Here is a 22,090-nt window from a genome sequence, read left to right as displayed (position 1 = left end):
TGGGCATTGTATCTCAAGGAAGCATATAGCACTATCTCTATATTTCTTCATCTTTTGTGTTGGTAGACTTTTTCTAGGTTTCTCAAAGCTGATTCATTACCAACAAAACATCTATATTTTCCATTGATTTTCTTTCTTTATGAAATTATGACCTCCTTTTTCAGTCATGCATTTCTATAATAATATACCTAATAATAATAATAAAATAGCTACATCTATAAAACACTTGTAGGTTTACAGAGTGTTTCACATTTTATTCTCACAACCACTCTGGGAAGTAGATACTGTTATTATTCCCATTTTGTAGATGAGGAAAATGAGGCAGACTGAGGTTAAGAGTTGTCCATGGGGGCAGCTAGGTGGCACAGTGGATAGAGCACTGGCCCTGAAGTCAGGAGTACCTGAGTTCAAATCCGGCCTCAGACACTTAACACTTACTAGCTGTGTGACCCTGAGCAAGTCACTTAACCCCAATTGCCTCACTAAAAAAAAAAAAAAAAAAGTTGTCCATGGTCACACAGCTAGTAAATATATGAAACTGGATTTGAATTGAATTCATATTTCTGACTCCAGATTCAGTGCTCACCCACTGTGCCAACTGGCTCTTCATTGCAGTCTATTTTCCCACTTATATACTTTGAGTGAACCATAAATTTAATTCTTCAAAAGCTGTTATATTCCATGACTGAGAAGCAGATATTAAAAATATAAGCCTTTGTTTTAGAGAGAAGCTTGGAGTCATTAAAAACACTACGTGATTTCCCCAAGATAATTCACCTGTTCCCTTTCTTTTTAGTTACAGGTGAAATTAATTATTCATCTGACCTGTTTGTCCAAGATGCATGTCCTGAACGATTAGGTCTATGGGCTTTCCATCCAACCAAACTCATAGTGTCAAAAATATATATTCTTCACCTGCTTTGTATTCCTAAGTCAAACTTGTGCGTGGTTATGAATCTCATTTCAAATACTGTAGTGATCTGAGCTTAATGAACTCAGCATAATGTCAGCTGCAAACATGAGCATCTATGAAGCCTATCATCCATGAATCCTTCTTTCTTTTAGAATCGACATGGAATATCTTCCATAAGAGTGATGAATACCTTTGGGGAACGTGCCATTCTAAGTCTAAGTGTCAATTATCAAAGGATTGTTGGACAAAGTTCTCTTCATGGTTATAATTTTTAAGGAATCTTTTATGATTATGATACATGTAGAAAATCTCAAGGCAAAGTTGTATTCACATCAATCAAATGGAAACCAAAAGAATTCAATAATGAAAGGAAATGCTGTCAATATACATGTGAGCATCATTTTCTCAGATTATGCCACATTATTTTGTGTAAAGCATTTAAATAGACAAAATGCCATAGGATCATGGATAGTAGAAGGGCCTTGAAGTTAGTAGAACCAAGCTCTGCCTCTAACATATCCTATCCATGTGCCCATAGACAAGTATTTTAAATAACAAAACAAATCCTTATTAATGTTTTGCTTTTTTACATCACCATCATTTCCATCATATTCTACTTCCCTCTACTAGAAGCCCATCTACTATTTTTTTTAATTGAAAAAGGGGGACAACAGTCCAGCAAATCCAACCAACTTATAAAATAACTCATTCATGGTGTCCACAACTGAACAAATTACCTTGAACACATACATTTCTAGAATACCCTCACAAATGGCATCTTGAAGAAATAAGTTTTAATCATATTTAATTACTGTTTTGTTTAACTACTCTAGATACTGAATATAAAGCAAACCATTAAGTAGATAAGTGGTAAAAAGTAAATGACACCAAAAAATGAATGATTTTAAGAATCTCTCTTAAAGTGTAGCCAACTAGCAATACACAACTATATACATAATTTGCTCATCCCCAAAACTAAGAAACAGGATTTTAAATTATGGCTACATGATTTTTTGTCTGTTTTTTTCATTCTTTGAACCAAATAAATATCGTATGTAGTTATCTTGCTAATCATCTTTGCACAGTTCTGATTTCTTTCAATATTTATTCCATTAGTTTCTATCAATCCTCTGGAAGGCATGAAATCCTTAGAACTTTACTTGACCAAAAAATACTTAATTTTATTTTTAAAAAAAGGATTATACTTCACCAACTTCTTCCAAATTCTCCCACATTGTTAGAAAATTTTATTTTTGAGATATTTTGAACACAGCATATTCAGTACACCCCAGGGATTTTTCATGGAGAAAAATATTTGATTTGACCAGATACAAAGAAAAGATCGTTTTTTCTGCCTAACAGCTTTTTTTAGGTTGCTGCCAAATATTTATAATTAGCAGCCTCATAGATGATAGAATAATTTAATTCAATGAACATTTATTAAAAACCTACTACATGCAAGGCACTGTATTAGGGGCTGGAGATACAAAGACAAAAGTGATACAGTTTCTACCCTCCAAGAGCTTACATTCTACAGATTCTTATCCTTTTATGATTTGGAGAATTAGCTTTGTAAAGTTAAAATTTTATATTCCAATGTAATCAGATATTACTCTGTTGTAACAAAATTGTCCTGCGTTCCCTCTCTCTCTGCTCTTCTTCCCTATATTTCATTTCAAGTTTTTGTTTTTCTGGGTCTATAGAGTAAAATGTACAATCTGAACTTCTTCGGATTTCTTCAAATTGACTGAAATCAGCCACATACTTTCCATTTTTTGAGAGAGATACCACAGGCACAAATTCAAATCCCCAGTAGATCTCCTCTGGGATATAAGATGTTCGGCTCTGGCAAACGGCACTAGTGGACTCCACTGTGGCATTGAGGAGAACCACCAATTCAAACTCCTTTTCCTTCAGATTTTGTGATGTCAGATCTCTCAGGGGGCTTGTCTCATCCAGCACATGATAAAATGTCATGGGTAGAATGAGGAAAGGACTTTCAGAAGAAGAATCCACATGAAACTTGACAGTGGCTTGGTTGAGTAGTATCCTTTCCCCTTCTTTGGTAAGGTGAGTCTTGAGGAGCTTGCCAGAAAGCTGACATTGGATCAAGAGACTTTTCCTCATGTTGGCCACTTGAATCACAAGGCATAACTTCCCATTATGCTTGGTAATAACAGCACAATGGCTAAACTTGATGGTCTCAGCCCGTTTTTTAGGTCTTGCAATTTTGGCCAGGAAAGTGCCAGTGATAAAAATTTCAATTAAGGTTGTTATAACCAGTTGAGTAACCAGCAAGAAAATGGCATGAGGACACTCTTCAGTGATGAAACGGGCACCATATCCAATAGTTGTCTGGGACTCAAGAGAAAAGAGAAATGCCCCAGTTAAGGAGTTGACTTTCATAATGCAGGCTGTTTGATTTGGGGAATGCTCACTCTGTTCCAAATCTCCATGAATAAATGCAATCACATAATAGATGACTCCAAATAGGAACCAGGTCACCACAAATGTGGCAGCAAATAGGGAGAGTTTGTACCTCCACTTCATGTCTATAACTGTTGTCCATAAGTCTTGAAGGTAAAGTAGGTAGATACCATCAACTTTGTCAATCCTCACATTGCTGTGTCCACTTTTTGACATGACCCGAGGTCTCTTTGTCTTGGGCTCAGAATTAGTTGTGTGATTCATAAGAGGAGTGCTTGACATATTGATGTGAGTGGCTTCCATTTTCAGTACCTTGCTATCTCCTAAGAAAATACAATAATTCAGTCACTTAAAATCAGATATTAAATAAAACTTCTATGTCTAAAATGTATCAAAATGTATGTAGCTATGGTTGCATGTATTATTTTATGAGAATCATAGAAGACATAATATGTAGGATGTTAAAGTAAGTTAAATTTAGTTAAGGAAAATACTATCATTCAGTATTATCTTGCATATACTAATACTTAAAATTCTACTATGACCTTCATGGTCATGCTAAAACTCTCTGAAAAGAAAAGAAACAGAATATAATTAAAATAAACTTCCTCTTCATGCTCTTAAGAATCTTATCTACAAGAGAAGTTTGTGCTATGTGAAATGGATGCACTACTGTTATGTAAGTTGGAAGCAAACTACTCAAACCTAGTATAACTCTGAATTCTAACCAAGCCTGGAAAATTTTCCACCAGACTGTCATAACAGGTAGAGGAAGGTAGACATATTTTTATTACATGAAGGATTTTATGGGCTTTTTTTCAGGATTCATTTTATTCATTTACTATATTTTGGGATCTATTTCAAAGAAAATAGAGAATATCATTGATATTCCTAGTAGAAAGTGTGACCATGGAGTCAATATGTCCATAGCACAGCATTTCTCAGCAACCAAGTGGAAAAAAAATGCCACAAAGCCTGAAAATCTATAAAGTAAAAACCACATAGTAAAGGAAAACAGAACTGCTAGAGGAAATGCAGCTGGGGGACTATTAACTACAAGTAATTTTTTGAAAGGGAAATTGCTCAGAAAAGGGGGGTTTAATCAATCACTATGTAAATATTTAAAAAATTTAATCAAACTATATACATTTTGAAACTTATGTTTTAATGTGTGATCTATAGCTATATACCCTGTGAGCATAAGTGAAGCTTTTGGTGACTCATGATTTTCCACCAGATTCTATAATTCTCTAACCCTATTTAAATAAATGCAGTATTGGGCTTCTTCTTGCAATATATTTTTCAAAGGGCCAATAGGTCAGAAATCAGAAAATATGTGTTTTCTTGGTTTTACCAAAAGCTATTGTGATCTCACTATTCTTAAATAGTGAAACTCACTATTCTTAAATTCTCCATATATGGAAAATGGAATAAAAGGTTGTAGTTCCTAAATAATTTATGAACATTTTGCATGTTAAGGAATTATTTTAGTGAGTTTTGATCATCTTGGATAAATTGCACAATACCTGAATTTATTATTCAATCTAAATATTTTATGATTCCTTTCCTTTTTATGGATTCAAGAGTCATATGTATCTCAAACTCTGGTATGTATCTCATAGTCAAATATCATTGGAGTGAGGGAACTTCTACAAGTTATGTGCTATTCTGATGGCAATTTAAATAGGAGGTATGTTATCATTGACATTCAGGATCATGGTTAATCTTTACCATTGTTTCTGTGGCTTCATTGCTGTGGAGGAGAAGAAATAAAACTGTATTGGGCTTTTTTTGATGCCTCTTTTTTCCTGTTTTATCTACCAACCAAAGTCCAAATTCCCTTAACAGGATTGCTTATCTTATCTTTTTCACTTAATTGTACCAATATATTGCCATTTATCAGATCACTTCTTCCTTTTCAAGGATAAGGGATCTCCTTATCTCCTTTCATTCAATCTGGCTACCATTTGACCACTACAATGCCGCTTTTTTATTGAATAAGTTCCCTACTAGAACTAAACCAATAAATAAAAAGTGTGAAACTGGTCTTGACTTTAGAAACTTCCTTAGCATAGATTTTTACTACTCTGAAACACTAGGTCACATATCTTACCCAATTTGGGGGTAAAAGTTTTCTTTCTCCTTCTACCTGGGAGCCACAGTGGATAGAGTGCTGTGCCTGGAATCAGGAAGATTTGAGTTCAAATCCAGTATCAGATACTAGCTGTGTGGCCTTGGGCAAGTCACTTAATTTGTGTTTGTCTGAATTTCCTCAACTATAAAATTGGGACAATCACAACACCTATTTCACAGGATTGTTTGTGAGGAACTGTAACGATTGGAATGACACCACCTGCTGGAGACTTACTGTAGAAGAGTTCCACCCATGAAGCGAAGGTCTTTGAGGGCAAGACCAGGAGTCTTTTCTTTGGCATCAGGAAGTGACGTTGGGTAGTGGGAGGAAGAAGGAAGAGACTGGCGCTCTGTCTCGGGCTCTCTTTGCTGGGGACTCTGGCGGAGAAGGGAGCTAGAAATGTGCTCTCCCTTTAATAGATAGGAATCTAGGCCTTTCTCTCTCTTTACCAAATTCTTATTCTCCTTAATAAATGCTTAAAAGTCTAACTCTTGCTAAAGCTTATAATTTATTGGCGACCACTCATTAGATATTTTAGACAGTTTAGCTAGAATTTTAGCCTTTAACAGATCCAATGTGGTAATATTTGTCAAGTGTTTAATGCAATGCATGGCACATAGTAGGTGCTACAAATATGTTTATTCCCTTCTCTTCACCACCCCCTTTCCCACTATGCCCCACTTTGAGCCCATGGAAGAAGTATGAGACAGATGGGAAAGAGAATAAGAAGTATAAAGTGTGGTTTTCTAGAAGAAGAGTTTAGAAATTATTTACAGTCTGTAGGAAAGCATTGCTTTTAAATCATATGAGTTTTAGATTGAAGTCACTGTAAAGATTATTTTGTCATCACCCCATTTTAGGCAGGAGGAAACTCAAGACCAAGGAGGTAAAAAGATTTTCCTAAGAGAAACAGAGATTGATTTAGGATTCAGTTCAAGTAAAAAATTTTAAGTACTTTACATATGCAAAGCCCTATGCCATGTACTGGGTATACATGAAAATTCAAATGAGCTATGATTTCATCAATAGTGATAATGTCTGGTGTTGGAACTTCCTCCACCAACACACATCATAGCCTGACTATGTCTTAGTAAATGAATCTTAGAAACTTGCTTGAGACATATAATATGATTAAGTGACATCCCCTGCATCAAACAGCTAGTCAAAGGTGGGGTTTGGGGGCCTAATTCTAAGTCCAGCACCTGATCCACTAAGTGATACTACAGATACAGAGATAAAATTGAAAAGTTATCTTTGTTTTAAGGAGTTTACATTTTTCTGGTAGTGATCACATGTAATAATAAAAATTATGTAGTATTTACTATGTGCCACGCTCTATACACAAAACTTTATAATTATTATCTCAGACTCTGGTCTTCTTGACTGAAGTAAAACAAATAAGTAAATATAACTAGCAACTAGAAGAACAAGGGAAGAGTTTCCCATAGGAAATGACTCCTAAACTAAGCTTGAAAGGAAATTAATAACTCAAAGAGGTAGAGGGGTAAAACATTGTATTTCCAGCAGCCTTTGTAAAATCACGTAGATGTGTGATGGATAAATTTAGAGAACAAGCAGGACAGTTTCTCTATAATGTAAAGTGTCACAATGGAAATATAGTGTGTATATTTTACCCATGTAGGATATGTGTATACCCCTGTATGTTTGTCTAATTTGAATCCTGGGTAAGCGTACATAAATATTTCTGAAATTACAACTACCCTTCTCCAAAGGAGGCTTTGATTCCTGCCCAGAACAGAATAGGAGAAGGGGCCAACAGGCTGGCTGCTCTGTTCTCCTCAGAGACTAGAATTATATCTAACCACCAACTGTTGCTAGTCTAGGGGAAATTATTTTGGGGGTCAAACTTTTGCTGGTCAATATCCCTTTAAGAGAAAGGGGTACATCTTATAGTCAAAGAATTGATTCCTTCCCACCAACCTAGTTCTATAAAAGATATCTTACTTCAAACAAGAGAGTCCCTGATTTCACCAAAGGGAGATAACCCAATATCTCTAGGAAAGCAAGCTGGAAATCAGGAATACATCAAAGTCCTCTACATGTCTGCTACTTCCCAATCCTTTTTCCCTCTCTCCAGTGTTCCTCTCAAAAATGGTTTGATATCAAATAGATTCTCTGGAAACAAGAAGAAAGAAGAAAATTACTTCCCAATAAGCTCTCTCAAAAACTCCACTTTTCATGGAGCCATCCAGAGTAATCACTCACTCCTCCAATAAGAAGGCTCATTATACAAATATGCCAGGCTTGAAACTCAGGTCACAGAAATAATATGAAAGAAGTCTGGAAAGGCAACCAGGGACCAGATTGTGAAGGGTTTTAATGCCAACTAAGAAGCCAACAATAGGGGCAGCTAGATGGCGCAGTGGATAGAGCACCGGCCCTGGATTCAGGAGTACCTGAGTTCAAATCCGGCCTCAGACACTTAACACTTACTAGCTGTGTGACCCTGGGCAAATCACTTAACCCCAATTGCCCCTCAAAAAAACAAACAAACAAAAACAAACAAACAAACAAAAAAGAAGCCAACAGTTAAAGGAGCAATCAGGAACACTATAGATTCTTGAATAAGCTAGTGGCAGGGTGAGAAATGAGCTTTAGGAAGACTATACTGGAGCCTTTGAATAGACTGGAAAGGACAGAGACTAAAAGGAAGGAGTACAATTAGGAAGCTATTGTAACAATTCATTCAAAAGATGATGAGGGCCTGAAATATGGAGGTGATCTGTGAATGGAGAGATAGAGAAAAATATGAGATATTGTGGAGGTATAATCAACCAGAATTGGTCACGGATTTTATTTGGGAGAGGAAGAGATGTTAGAGAACAAGAGAGATTAGGATTACACAGGTCATGAACCTAGGTGACTAACAGGATTGCAGTACCCTTAATAGAGATAGGTATATTTTTAAGAAGGAGAAGTTTTAGGAAAGAAAAATAATGAATTTTATTCTACAGATACAGAATTTGAGATGACTATAGAATATCCAGGTAGAAATGGCCAACAAACTGATGATGCTATTCTGGTGTTTGGGAGAGAGATTAGTACTACATATATTTGTAATCTAGTTCTAACATGGAGATGTTCTTGAAGGCCCTTTTGAGAATGCCCAATGTACCCAGTATAGAGCCTGCTGCATCACTACCAGGTGATGAGGATAGCTTCCTTTACTTGGCTGCCTGTTTTAAAACTAATGAGAATAAGTTTTCCCCTCATTTTCACTATTTTTTTTCAGGTCTAATCTTTTCATGTTCTGTGACCAGTCTTGACATGCTGAACTGGTGAGAAGGGGAAGCACCTTTTCTTGTTCCCTCTCTTTTTTATTCCCCACTTCAAGAAATCGGCTAAGGGCTCTCTGATTTATTTTGCCTTCAGTTTCAGGTGCAGGGGTAATACCCATGGGTCCCTGTGGACCAGGAGTTGGAGTCATGATTGTAGTTAGATGGTGCAGCAAACCATCCTATCTGGAATGCCTGGAGAAGTCAGGGTGCCTGGAACTCAAGTTTAAGAGGGGATTTTGGGCTTGGAACTAGGACTATGCTCTGTGGGAACTGAACTAAACTATAAATATAATCTCTTTTCCCCCCAGAGTGGGTGGGAGGGGAATTATGCCTCCCATGTATAAGGACAATAAATTTGAGATTCCATAACATAAATTAGTAATGAAAAAAGGATCTGTTTGGTACTGTTTTGTGACTTACCCCAGGGGCATTCAATGGTACATGAAAAGTAACTAAAACAATGATTGAAATTTGCCAAGTGTAGTAGAGCAATGTCCTAATCTCTTCCCTATGTAAATTAGGCAACTTTTTCCTTGGAAGGTATTAAGACCATCCTTGAGACTTGCTTGGATGAGGGGACTAGTAGGCTTAGACCATTGATTTATAATTTTTTATCACCTGAGTACAAAGCAGCCAGGAGGAATTCTAGCAGTAATGAGATGCTGGTGGATCATGATGTGTAATTTAGGCAAATGAGTTTTGCTCAGCTGAATCAACTCAACGAATCTGCAATTCCTATCCTTACTCAATATCATCCCCCCCTACTATGGCTAAATAAATCTCTTTTTTTCTTAACTATTAAATGTCTCTCATTTTGTTCCAATACTGAAGCTAAACTACCAGGGGACTAGCCTGAATCAGGGCCAGCCAGAATAATTGGTATAGTCAGCAGGACTGAAGTGGAAGATGGGAAGTGCAGAGGGAGGTGAACCTGGATTGGCCCTACTGCTTTTGGTGGAGTTTTTAGTAGTACCTCTCTATGTAATAGTTGCTTACTGATGTACCTTCAATTCCTGAAAAATTAGAGAGTAAACTGCCTTTGGTTACTTGAAAAGAAGGAAATGATGTATGCTCTGTGTCCTTAAGAACTATTGCTTGAAGATAATTTTGGTAAATTATGTTTTAGGTCCAACATCTTTATTAGGAGTGCCAACCTCCTCCAAGTTCTATTAGGGGATTTTTTTTCCAGAAGTCAGTGTAGTTTCAAAGCAATTTGGAGGGATTAGAGTAGGAAAAGGAGGGGAAGCATTTTCTCCTTAAAAAGGACAAATTCAGAAGAATTAGTTGTGCTCAGCCCTTGCTGGCACTACATGCTTTTGTATTACTATTAGGCATTGTTGCTCGATTGCCTTGTGAGAGGTTTCCTGAAAATAGGGCTTTACCAGGTTTAGGGGATTTGTTTGGTTTTGAATGGCTTTTTGCCAAAGTCAATGCAATCATAATTTCCTCTAACTAAAATGGATAGAGCCAGCCATTAAAAGGAAATGTGAGGGACCCTAGAAGTGAGAAAATGCCAATTAAGGGAGATTCCTGGAATATTAAGATTATCTAACAACTGCTCCAAAAATGTTGTTTGAGTTTATTTATTTTGATTTAGAATTTAAGAGATCAATCACAACTTTTAATTCTGTAGTGCAAGCCATTAGACAGAAGACTTGAAAGGGAAATATTAAATTCTCTCCAGGAGCCCTGGTAAACTCCCAGTAATATTATAGCTAAATTCCAGACTTCCAAAGTCAAGGAGTAAATATTGTGAGCAGCCAGAAAGAAATAATTGAAATATCATGGATCCACAGTTAGGATAATACAAGATTTAGTAACTTCTATATTAGAGAATCTGAGGACATGGAATATGATATTACAGAGGGCAAAGGAACTAAGATTACAACCAGTAAAGTTAGCAATTGTAACTGGGAGAAAAAATGTACATCAAGTTATCTCTGATAAAGGCCTCATTTTTCAAATATATGGAGAATAGAGTAAAATTTTTTTTTAAAAAATGACAGCCATGGGGGCAGCTAGGTGGCACAGTGGATAAAGCACTGACCCTGGAATCAGGAGGACCTGAGTTAAAATCCAGCTTCAGACACTTGACACTTACTAGCTGTGTGACCCTGGGCAAGTCACTTAACCCTCATTGCCCCACCAAAAAAAAATGATAGCCATTCTCCAATTGATAAATGGTCAAAGGCTATGAATAGGCAGTTTTCAGACAATGTAATCAAAGCTATCTATAATTGTATGAAAATTGTTCTAAGTCACTATTGATTAAAGAAATACATATTAAAACAACTCTCAGGTACCACCTCTCACCTATTGGATTGGCTAACATGATAGAAAAGGAAAATGACAAATGTTGGAGGGAATGTGGGGAAATTGAGACATTAATGCACTGTTGGCAGAATTGTGAACTGATTCAGCCACTCTGGAGAGCAATTTGAAATTATGCCCAGAGGGCTATAAAAGCATGCATACCCTTTGACCTGCCAATACCACTACTAGGTCTATATCCCAAAGAGATAAAAAACAAAAAGAAAAAGTACCTATATGTTAAAAAATATTTGTAGCAGCTCTTTTTGTGGTGTCAAAGAACTGGAAATTGAGGAGATGCCTATCAATTGGGGAATGGCTGAACAAGTTATGGTATATGATTGTGATGGAATACTGTTGTGCTATTATAAAAAATTATGAACAGAAAAACTTGGAAAGACTTACATAAAGTAATGCAAAGTGAAGTAAATGGAACCAAGAGAACAGTGTACACAGTAGGAGCAATATTTTATGATGATCAGTTGTGAATGACAACTATTCTCAACAATATAATGATCCAAGACAATTCCAAAGGACTTATGATAAAAAATGCTATCTTCAGAGAAAGTACTGATGGAGTTTGAATGCAGATTGAAGCATATATTTTTTAACTTTATATTTCTTGGGGTTTTTTTGAGTCTATAATTTCTTTCACAACATGATTAATATGGAAATATGTTTTGCATAACTTCACATATATAACTGATATCAAATTGCCTTCTAAATGAGGGGTTAAGCAAAACAAGGAAGGGAAAGAATTTGGAACTCTAAATTTTAAAAAATGAATGTTAAAAATGGAAGCCACAGAAAGGAGTTTTGTTCAGCTGATTTAACTCAAAGTATATTTTTTAATATCCTTCTCCTGCATTGCTAAATAAATCTCTTTTTGTTAACTGTTGAATGACCTAGAGCATCATCTCATTATAATACTGAACCTCAACTTACCAAAGTACTAGCCTGAGCCAAGATCAGTTCTGAATACAAAGGCATACCTGTCAAAAGGACAAGAAGGTAAGGGATGAAAAATATTCAAGAACAACGTTTCTAGTTGAATGCCTTCCCAAAGGACAAAGACTTTGAAGGAATCAAAAAGGTCCAAATGAGTATATGGTGGGTTGGGATAGAAAAGTGGGGTAAAAGTGACTATAGTTCAAAATGAAGATGAAGAATAATTTTAGTTGTTATTTGTTTTTGAAGGGAACCAATGAGATCATGATGTTGGGTTAAATAATGGATTATGGGTTGTCTTGACTGCTCACAAATTGGATTTAAGTGAGGCAGAGTTGCACAAAGTTGTTAGTTTCATTATCTCTTCTAGATTCATTGAAGTCCAGTAGCAGGACAAAAGACAAGATTAGTGGTAATTGCCTAAAATGCAGTAGATGACCTTGGTATCTTTGGTATGTGACCAAGCTCTAAGTGTTACATAATGCCTGCTTCATCACCCTTCATGGTTATTGAAATGAATTGTTTTCATCTGCCCATTTTGCCTGGGGAAGTCTTCACATACTTGGAGTAGACATTCCCTTAATTCACCAGTGTGTTTGAAGCCCATCAGTTACCCTCAAACTGGTATAGCCCACCTGCCATGATGGTTTTTACCAAGGTGTGGCCACTGCACATGCTACAGGTTCTTAGGTCAAGACCAGCTATTACTTGCTAGTCATGGGACCATGGGCAAATAATGTCTCCTTACTGCTACCATTTCTACTATATGACACCACCACTGAGAAAAAGAAAGGGTACAATGCAGCAGGGAGGCCACTTTTTATTTCCTTGGTTTCATAGGTCACCCTGGCTGGAAATTTTAACACTGAGTGGCCAATCTTTCCAACATCATCAGGTAATGAGTCTTTCCATGTCTGGCTAGGCTAAGCCTTGGAAAAAAAGATTTTTTTTCCTGTTATTTGGGGCATACTTGAAGCCTTTGCAGCATGACCAAATGTCTAAGAGCTTACAATATGAATTGGGTCATTTCTATTCTACATGTGGTTTTTGAATAGGATGCTGTAATCAGTAATACCATGAGAAAAATGAAAAAAGATAGGACATATACCATAATTTATTCTTTAAAAAAAGTTTAGAGTTTCTTATGTGGGTCTTTTTTCTTCTTGGTATATAGAAACATTTATGCTTGTTGATGATTATCAACTTTACAATAAATGGAACTTCAGTTTTTAAAACTATAAGGCACACAGTTGAAACAATAAAATTAAGAACCATTTAAACAAGTAACTGAAAATGAAAAGTGAGTAATGGACAAAAGAACTCACATTGGCATTAATTATGACAATTGTATAATTTTATTATTAATGTAAATCAATTGTCACAGCATTACAAGTGAACAACCTTAATGCTCCAATGATACCTTAATGATATAAAGGATAAATCAAGGAAAGAGTCCAATATATTGAGTTGGCCACCTGAGATGAACCTCTAATTGGGAAGTTATTCTGAGGTTTCTTGCTTAGAAGATAGGTAAGTATAAAGCATTATCTAGTGTAATGGATATGGATAAGCATTACACAGGATATGCAAGCACAGATAGATTATGATCTGCATCATTGGAGAGAAAATCTAAATTTCCAAAGTCATGAATCTATTTATTATTGGTGTCATTTTATAAATTTCTCATATGTTTATTGTTAATGTTATTATTTTAATTATATTTTATTTTACCCCAATTACATATTAAAACATTTTATACCATTTCTTTTCTTAAGTTTCAAGTTCCAAATTCTATTCCTTCCTTCTTTCCCCTCTTCCTGAGACAATGAGCAATCCAATATAGGTTATACGTGTGCGATCATGTAAAACATTTCCGTATTAGTCATTTTGTACAAGACTTGAATGAAAAAAAAGAATGAAAGAATTGATGTGGTGCCTACTCTGTGCCAGGCAGTGTGCTAAGCACTTTGCAAATATGATCTCATTTGATCCTCACAACAACCTTGTGAGGTAGATGCCATTAGAGGAAACAGGCAGAGGTTAAATAACCAAGGTCAAGCAACTATTAAGTGTCTGAGGCCAGATTTTAATTTGGGGCTTTCCTGACTCCAGGAACAACATTCTGTCCACTGTACCACCTACCTGCAGTATTGTGGTCCATTCTTTTATAGTAATTGAGGAAGGAAGCTGTTTTTTAAAAAAATACATGCTAATAGTTCAATCAAGCACTACACACTTTTTTAAACCTCAAAATATAATACTAATCCTATAGTAAAAAAACCAAAATAGACTTGTACACAAATATAAGGAAAAGGTGAAAGTAAACAAAACAATTTTACAGCCTGCAGGTGTCTGTAATGAAGAAAAAAAGGGTTCTCCTGTTTAAAGTGTTATATTTACATGAAAAAATATACTCCAATGTATGAATCATTTACATAGCTAATCTAAATACACTCTCATAAGCATGTATGTTTTCACAACTTTTGTTAGTTTAATGGTAGAAGGGACAGATGGGGAAAACTTTTTTCAGTGAGGAATTTTCCTTTTCTTATGATCTTGGTCTTCTTCCATTAAAAAAAATAAAAAATAAGCAATATAGCACACAATTTGGAAAGTTGGTCATTCAACACAATCTAAGTAAAAAAGTTCATTCCTTTACTAGAACAGTTAAAATATAGGTACATCAGTCTGCTGGCAGGAATTTACTTCATAGGAAAATATTATATATACATATCTTCCTAATGCATTCAAAATCACAGGTGGTACAATGGAAAATGTCTATCCAACATGACCAAAAGCACTTGAGCTTAGGACAGTGCCTGGCACACTGAAGGTGCTTAATAAATCATGGTTCTGATTGTTGTCCTTTGTGCTTGAAGAGGACCAAAATTACAACACTATGTTGGGGTCAAGGTTCATTGTGTCTGACTAAAGCTAATCAGTCCAATATAAGCTTTATACCACAGGTCTGACACAAATAGTCTACATGAACATTTGGAGTGGAGAGGTCTCTAAATTTGCACATCTTACATTTATTTTGAGCTCACATGTCTGCTTCACTCATAGAGCACAACACCTTCTTTGATGTGGACACACCATACTGGGTGGTCTTGTGCCAATGTTTCCTATATCTCACAATCAATTCCAAAGATCAAAGAGACCTTGAGAGTATCTTTATATTGCTTCTTCTGACTTCCATGTGAGTGCTTGTCTTATGTGAGTTCTCCATAAAACAGTCTTTCAGGCAAATGTGCCTTTGGCATTCAAACAATGTGGCCATCCCATCAGAGTTGTGCTCTCTGCAGTAGAGTTTGAATGCTTGACAGTGCAGCTCAAGAAAGGACCTCACAGTGTCTGGTACCTCATCTTGTCAGGTGATCTTCAAAATCTTACTAAGATAATTCAAATGGAAGCAATTCAGTTTCTGGGCATGGTGCCCAGGTTTCACAGGCGTACAACAATGTTGTCAGCACAACAGTTTTATAGACCTTCAATTTGGTAGGCAGCCCAATACCTCTTCTCATCCGTACTGTCCTTTGGAGCCTCCCAAGCACCGAGCTAGCTTTGGCAATGTGTGCATCAACCTCATCATCTATGTGGACATCCCTGGAAAGTCTGCTGCCAAGGTAAGTGAACTTATTCACAATTTCTCCATTTGCCATAACTGATGGTTCCATGTATGGATGGTGTGGTGCTTGCTGGTAGAGACCTCTGTTTTCTTGGTGTTAACTATCAGGCCAAAATTAGCACAAGCAGGAGAGAATCAATCCAGCCTCAGAGGCTATATTGAGTGCACAATCATCTGCAAACAAAAAGTTGAAGACCAATTCTCCCTCCACTTTAGTCTTGACTTATATAGATAGCCTTTTCAAGTTATACAATTTACCATCAGCTTGGTAGCTGACCATGATACCATTTTTGTCCTCACTGAAGGTGTCTGCCATTAAACTATACAGAATTACAAGCTTGTCCTCTTTTAGCACACTGATGATGAGGGTATCTAGGTCTTCATAAAATTGTTCTTTGACCTCATCAGGGTTTTTCATGTTGGGAAAATATGCACTGATGCTTTCCTGCAAGTGGCAATTGCATGTTCATGAGCCTATCATTCACTCCCTTGGGAAGGCATGCAAGTTTGTTGACTAGATTACTTTTTTTATGAGACAATGGGGGTTAAGTGACTTGCCCAGGGTCACAGAGCTAGTAAGTGTCAAGTGTCTGAGGCTGGATTTGAACTCAGATCCTCCTGAATCCAGGGCTGGTGCTTTATCCACTACACCACCTAGCTGCCCCCTACTAGATGACTTTTGATTACAAAACCTATACTATCTTCACAGCACTCCCCATCACTGCAGCCACTCCAGAAAAACATGTATCCAGCATCAACTTCAATAAGCTAGCCTTCATTTTCCAGCCTTATTTCACTTAAGGCTGCTATTTGATGTGATACCTGCTGATTCCTTCACAACAATAGTTCTTTGTCTTTCAGGTCTACTGGATTTCTTGATGTTCATAAGTATATGTTCTTTCCATATGCCAATAGTGAGTGGAATCATTGTCACAAACATTTTTGTACTTTTTTATGTTTCAACCTCAGGGTAGGATCCCCATCTGCCATGTTAAGTAGGTCAGGGTTAGGTTAGGTGAAGCAGACAATTTTTAGGGCACCCTTTCTAGCCCCTCCCTCACACCAGAAGGTGAACAGTGCTGTTTCAGTCCAGTGAGAAGACAGTCCTGTGGCTCCTGTGCAGGGTTGTAACCACAGCTCCCAGTGTATCCACACCTGTTGCTCTGTCACTGTCCTTTTGCCACAGGACTTCAAAATAGGTAAAAAATGGTACAATGGTATGAGTGATGTCTTTTGATTAATGCATAGGTTGGATTTAAGTGAGATAGAGTTGTTGGCCTCACTCTCCCAGAGTTGTCAAAGTCCAAGGCAAGACAAAAGTCAATACAACTGATGGTGGCTCAGAATGCAGTGGATAATCTTGGCATCTTCAATGTCTGACCAAGTTCTAAGTGCTCCATAGATACTATTTACGCCATCTTCATGGCACATTGAAACAAATTGTCCACATCTGCCTTTTCTGCCAGGAGAGGTCATCAAATGCTTGGGGTAGACACCCCCCTTCCAATTCACCAATGGGTCTGAGGCCCCTTGGTTACCCTCAACCTGATTTAGCACATCTGCCAAAAAAGATTACTGAGGTCTGGCCACTGTGCATGTTATAGCTTTTTTGGAGTCATAAATGAAAGTTGGATGACAGGTGGACACCAAAGGTGGAAAGCAGTCCTGAAAAGGTATTGCCTGTACACCCTAATTAATAAATCTTAGTTTATTATTGACTAAGTGAGGGAATTAGACACTAAATACTCTTGAGTTCCAATGTCTATGAAGAAAATCTTTATCTAAAACATATGCTTTCCAATTTTAAGGGCTCATTTGAACAACTATATGCTTAATGGACCAAAAGTTGGTATTATCTTTACTATTAACCAAAAATAATTTACTAAGTGCTTGGGTTATTGCTCTAGGTACTATAAAAATGACTCTCCAACAATCTAATACAACATTGATTTAGACACAAGGAATGTACAGTAAACTCAAAAAGTACATGAGTTTATTTTCTCAAAATTTTGTATAAGGTGTGTAATTTAAAATTCTAAATGTGCGTTCTAATCTGTCCCCCCCAGTTTTGGGGGGAAACTGACTAAAATCACTGATAAACGAATTTAGGTTTTTAAGGGTTTATTAAAAGATAGCAAAAGATAGAGAAATATTGAGAACAGATTTCTTATAACCTGGCAATCCTAGCCTTCCTAACCCTCCCACTTCTGAAGTCCTCTGCCACCACACCGATCTCTCGCACCAAAAGAAAAAGAACCCTCTCACCAGCGTCTGCTTCCTCCTTCATGTTCCCTTCCCAGAAATGGGACATTACTAAATTTCATTGGGCCAACTAGGTGGAGAGGAGGGCAGGGGAGGGGAGGCAAGACATTACTAAATTTCACTGGACCAACTAAGTGGAAGGGAGGGCAGGGGAGGGGAGGGAGGAGATGTGAAGGGAGGGGAGGAAAGAGGGAAAGGGAGGAGAGGAGGGGAGAGTGAAGGGGAGGGGAGGAGAAGGGAAGGGAAGCCTTTGGAAATGCCCATAATTCAGTAATATGATATGGCAGATGAACCAGCAAAGGAGAACCATGAGCAAATGATATGATAAAATAAGGAGAGGAGAGAGTATCCAGGAAAAGAAAGTGATTGATAATTTCAAATGTAATAGAGAGATCAAATAGCTTGATGACTGAAAATATATGATTGGATTCAACAACTTAAATCATTGATAACATCCATTATTACAATTTATATGGTTTCACATTCTGAGATGGGGAAACAACCAAACACATACCATCTGTAAATGAGTCATGCCTTACTTCTTAAGGCTTATTCTTTTTTTAAAGAGTGTATTGACAACATGCTTGGCAAAGACAAGTTTAAACAGATACCAGGTTTACTGTGAGCTCTACTTTCTATTTTCCACCTCAAAGAATCTGAGCTTTGGAATGTGAACATAAGTTGAATACATCATTAGGTTATTATTTTTATAAGGTATTTTTGATTCCAGGATCTTCACTTATAAGAAACCTGGCCAACAAATAAAATACAATAAAAACTGTTGGTACAAACTTCTACCTAATAACCTCCTATATGATAATTTGTAGACGATGGACAGATAGTGCCTTTGATTTGTGTCCATTACCCTCTCTATGCTCGTATATAAAGAACTGTGTTAAAAAGACCTCACAATGAATCTTTAAAGATGACTGAACAATGAAGAAAAGAGTGAACTGTGTTACATTCTCCAAAATAATGTTTTCTCTCCTTCACAGTTTATCTTTTCAGCCTTTGTGTTTAAGAAAGCTGGTTTCTTCCACTTACTTATCTCACTTAAATATTCTTGTCTGAACAAGTTCAGAAGTAGTCAAATGAATAACATGGTTTTAAACAGCAACAGTTAGGTTAGAAAAGTAATCAGTTTGGATTTTTCTTTTAAGGTACAGCTGTGCTCTGAAAGGAGAGTAGAAGTAAAAGAACCTATCTTTTTTTTTTTTTTTTGCAGGGCAATGGGGGTTAAGTGACTTGCCCAGGGTCACACAGCTAGTAAGTTTCAAGTGTCTGAGGCCGGATTTGAACTCAGGTACTCCTGAATCCAGGGCTGGTGCTTTATCCACTGCGCCACCTAGCCGCCCAAAAGAACCTATCTTTGCAAAGGATACTAATTTTCAATATTTTTCAGGTGTGTGGATTTCAAGCAGGGAATAGATGTAATATTCTAATTGTAGGTGAAGGAAAAGAGGGATGAAAGCATTGACTAAAAAATAAATTAACTTTTGCCTTTATTAGATAAATACTAGCTATAAAGGATCATTTGTTTTAAAAAATGTACTATTGATCCAGCTTGTAAAATTCCAAATTGATTTGGACCAAAAAAAAGTCAGAGCAGCAAATTTCTTACATTTTCAATATTTTATTCAGCCACATTTAACTTCTTACCACTGTTTTAAGAAAAAAATTATATTTTCAATAAATTCTGCTAAATGAAAACATGAGAGTTTGCAACTATGAAATTAAAAAATGGCTACAAATCATTTTATGTATATGATTACACTAAGTATTTTGGCTTTACCATTAAGCCTCTCTTTGTTTAGAAAGAGTTTGGAATTGTTGAATCTTTTTAAATTACTGTTTCTGGTTAGATAACCCTGAATTCCCAACTTACATTTATTTTTTTTTATTATGAACATTGATAAATATGATCATTTCAGTATACCTGGTTGTTCAACAGCTTTATAGTTTGTCTACCACAATCTATCTTTCACCTACTTTTCTAGTTTTATTATTATTTTAAAATTTAAAATACTTATTCTTTTATATTATCCATTTAACAAATATCATCAAGCATGAATATTCCCCAACACAAAGAAGAATAGAAAAGGAGGATTGTATATGACACTGAATCTCTATTACATACACCTTAGTATTGTTTTACTATATAGATTACATTTAATGCACTAGTTCGATCTTATTTCAAAATCTCATCATGGTATGGAGATAATGTTATCTTTCAAACACTATTGCAGCAGAGTGCAAGTTCTTTTTTCTGCAAACACCTAAGGAATAGTCTGAATCTAACTTTTGAGGACCATCCTAGTTGATCATGAAGGCATATCTCCAAGCAATGAGACTCTTTGGCTGGGGCATACCATGAAACAAACAAAAAAATCAAGAATCCTCAATCTTATATAGTTCCCTTTGATTCCTGCAGTGATTTTGTCAGAGTAGGAGAAAAGGGATCAAGAATGATAAGAATCACAGAGATCTCAGATAGTGAACAAACTTTAAATAGGCTGATGGAACTCCCAATATGAGATCCTTGAATTCCATTGAATAGTCATATTGGTGGAGGAGCTGAATCATATAAATCTTGATGTTCTTACTACAATTTAAACCAAAAGAAAAAAAAGAAACTTTAACTAAATAGGATGGCACACAGAGTCAAAGAAAGGAGTTGGCAGAGTTGTTTTTTATCATATTCAAATCTATAAGATATATAAGTTCATGGAACATTGATCATCACATTTTAGAGTACTTGCAAAATATTTGCAGAAAGAAAATAAAGAAAATCTTATAAAAGAAAACTTATGAAAAAAAAATAAAAGCTTATGAATAAATGCCAATTCCTGATTATAAACAAATCCTATGAAAAACTTGATAAGATGTTCCAAATAAAATAAACATTCATTCTGAAACATGGTCACTTCATTTCAAAAGTGTAAAAAATGTGGGGATAGGGGAAAATATATGAGAAAGTATGGTTGAGGGGGATGGATCCAAGATGGTGGAAAGAAGCCAGGAAGTTGCCTGAGCTCTCTCAAAATTCCCTTGGAAACAACATTAAATTAAGCCTCTAAATGGGTTTTGGAGCTGCAGAACCTACAAAAAATTGGAGTAAAACAATCTTCCAGCTTAAGATAACTTAGAAGGAGTTCAAGAAAAATCTGTCTCTGGTGGAGCCAAGATGGCAGAGAGAAGCCAGTGAGTTGCCTGAGCTCTCCTTCGGTTCCCTCAAAAAGAACATTAAATCAATCTTCTGGATGGATTCTGAAACTACAGAACCTGCAAAGAGACAGAGAGACACAGTCTTCCAATCAGAGATAATTTAGAAGACCTCAGGAAAGTTTGGTCTCATTTAGGCAAAAGGGATGCATAGCACACCACAGTGCAGTGTAGCATGGAGGGGGTTGGGGCAAGTCAGCAGGAAGCTGTTGGCCACAGCCAAGCAACTGAGGCCCCTAGATCCTGGCTCAACAAGCTGGTGGCACAGCAGGCCAATGGTGAAACCCACCAGCACCAGCCAAGAGGGCAGGCTGCCAGCTAGAGGGCCATCCACAGGACAGAAGTGACCAGGCCTGGCCATCCCAGCATGCCAGGAGCAAGCCCGGCATCATGAGAAATTCACAAGCCATAGAGGCCTCAGTGTAGAAATCCAGTGACACAACTCCTATACCCCAACACAAGAAGCTTGAAACAGGGACTTTAGTGCCCTCAGAGCAGACCTCAACTTAAAAAAAAATAAGCTGCAATATTAGTAAGAAACAAAAAAGAGCTCTTACCATTGAGAGCTTCTGTATAGACAGGGAAGAGGCAAACACAAACTCAGATGAGGACAATACCCTCAAAGTGCCTACATGTGAAGCCTCAAGAGGGAAGATGAATTGGTATCAAGAACAAAAAACCTTCTTGGAAGAGCTCAAAAAAGATTTAAAAAATCAATTGAGGGAGGTAGAAGAAAAAATGGGGAGAAAAATGAAAGCAACACAAGAAAATTTTGAAAAAAAAGAAAAATCTGTTTCACTTGTGTAAAAGGGAAGCATAGTGTAGTGCAGAACATATCTGGGCAAGCTAGCAGAAGGCTCTTAGCCAAAGCACAGATAAGCAGCTGAGGACCCTAAGTCCTGGTTCAGCAGACTGGTGGGACAGCAAGCCAGTTGTGAGGCTCCCAG

The 22,090-nt window shown here is 36.7% G+C and overlaps 1 protein-coding gene across 3 annotated transcripts in view; it reads right to left on the bottom strand.

The window, feature by feature from the left end:
- Positions 1 to 1,902: 1,902 nt before the first annotated feature.
- Positions 1,903 to 22,090, bottom strand: part of KCNJ15 (potassium inwardly rectifying channel subfamily J member 15) — a 39,158-nt gene continuing 18,970 nt past the window's right edge. For 2 of the 3 annotated variants that reach the window (XM_043993063.1, XM_043993062.1), the window contains exon 3: positions 1,903 to 3,663. In XM_043993063.1, the coding sequence (XP_043848998.1) occupies positions 2,516 to 3,643 (1,128 nt within the window). In that variant the 5' untranslated portion in view covers positions 3,644 to 3,663 and the 3' untranslated portion in view covers positions 1,903 to 2,515. Of the gene's footprint in view, positions 3,664 to 5,708; positions 5,730 to 22,090 lie in introns of those variants that run through there. The other variant, XM_043993064.1, reaches the window with a different exon arrangement.

The sequence above is a fragment of the Dromiciops gliroides genome, chromosome 3 (genome assembly GCF_019393635.1).
Source record: "Dromiciops gliroides isolate mDroGli1 chromosome 3, mDroGli1.pri, whole genome shotgun sequence".
Taxonomy (NCBI): domain Eukaryota; kingdom Metazoa; phylum Chordata; class Mammalia; order Microbiotheria; family Microbiotheriidae; genus Dromiciops; species Dromiciops gliroides.
This window is presented reverse-complemented; position numbering and strand designations above follow the sequence as displayed.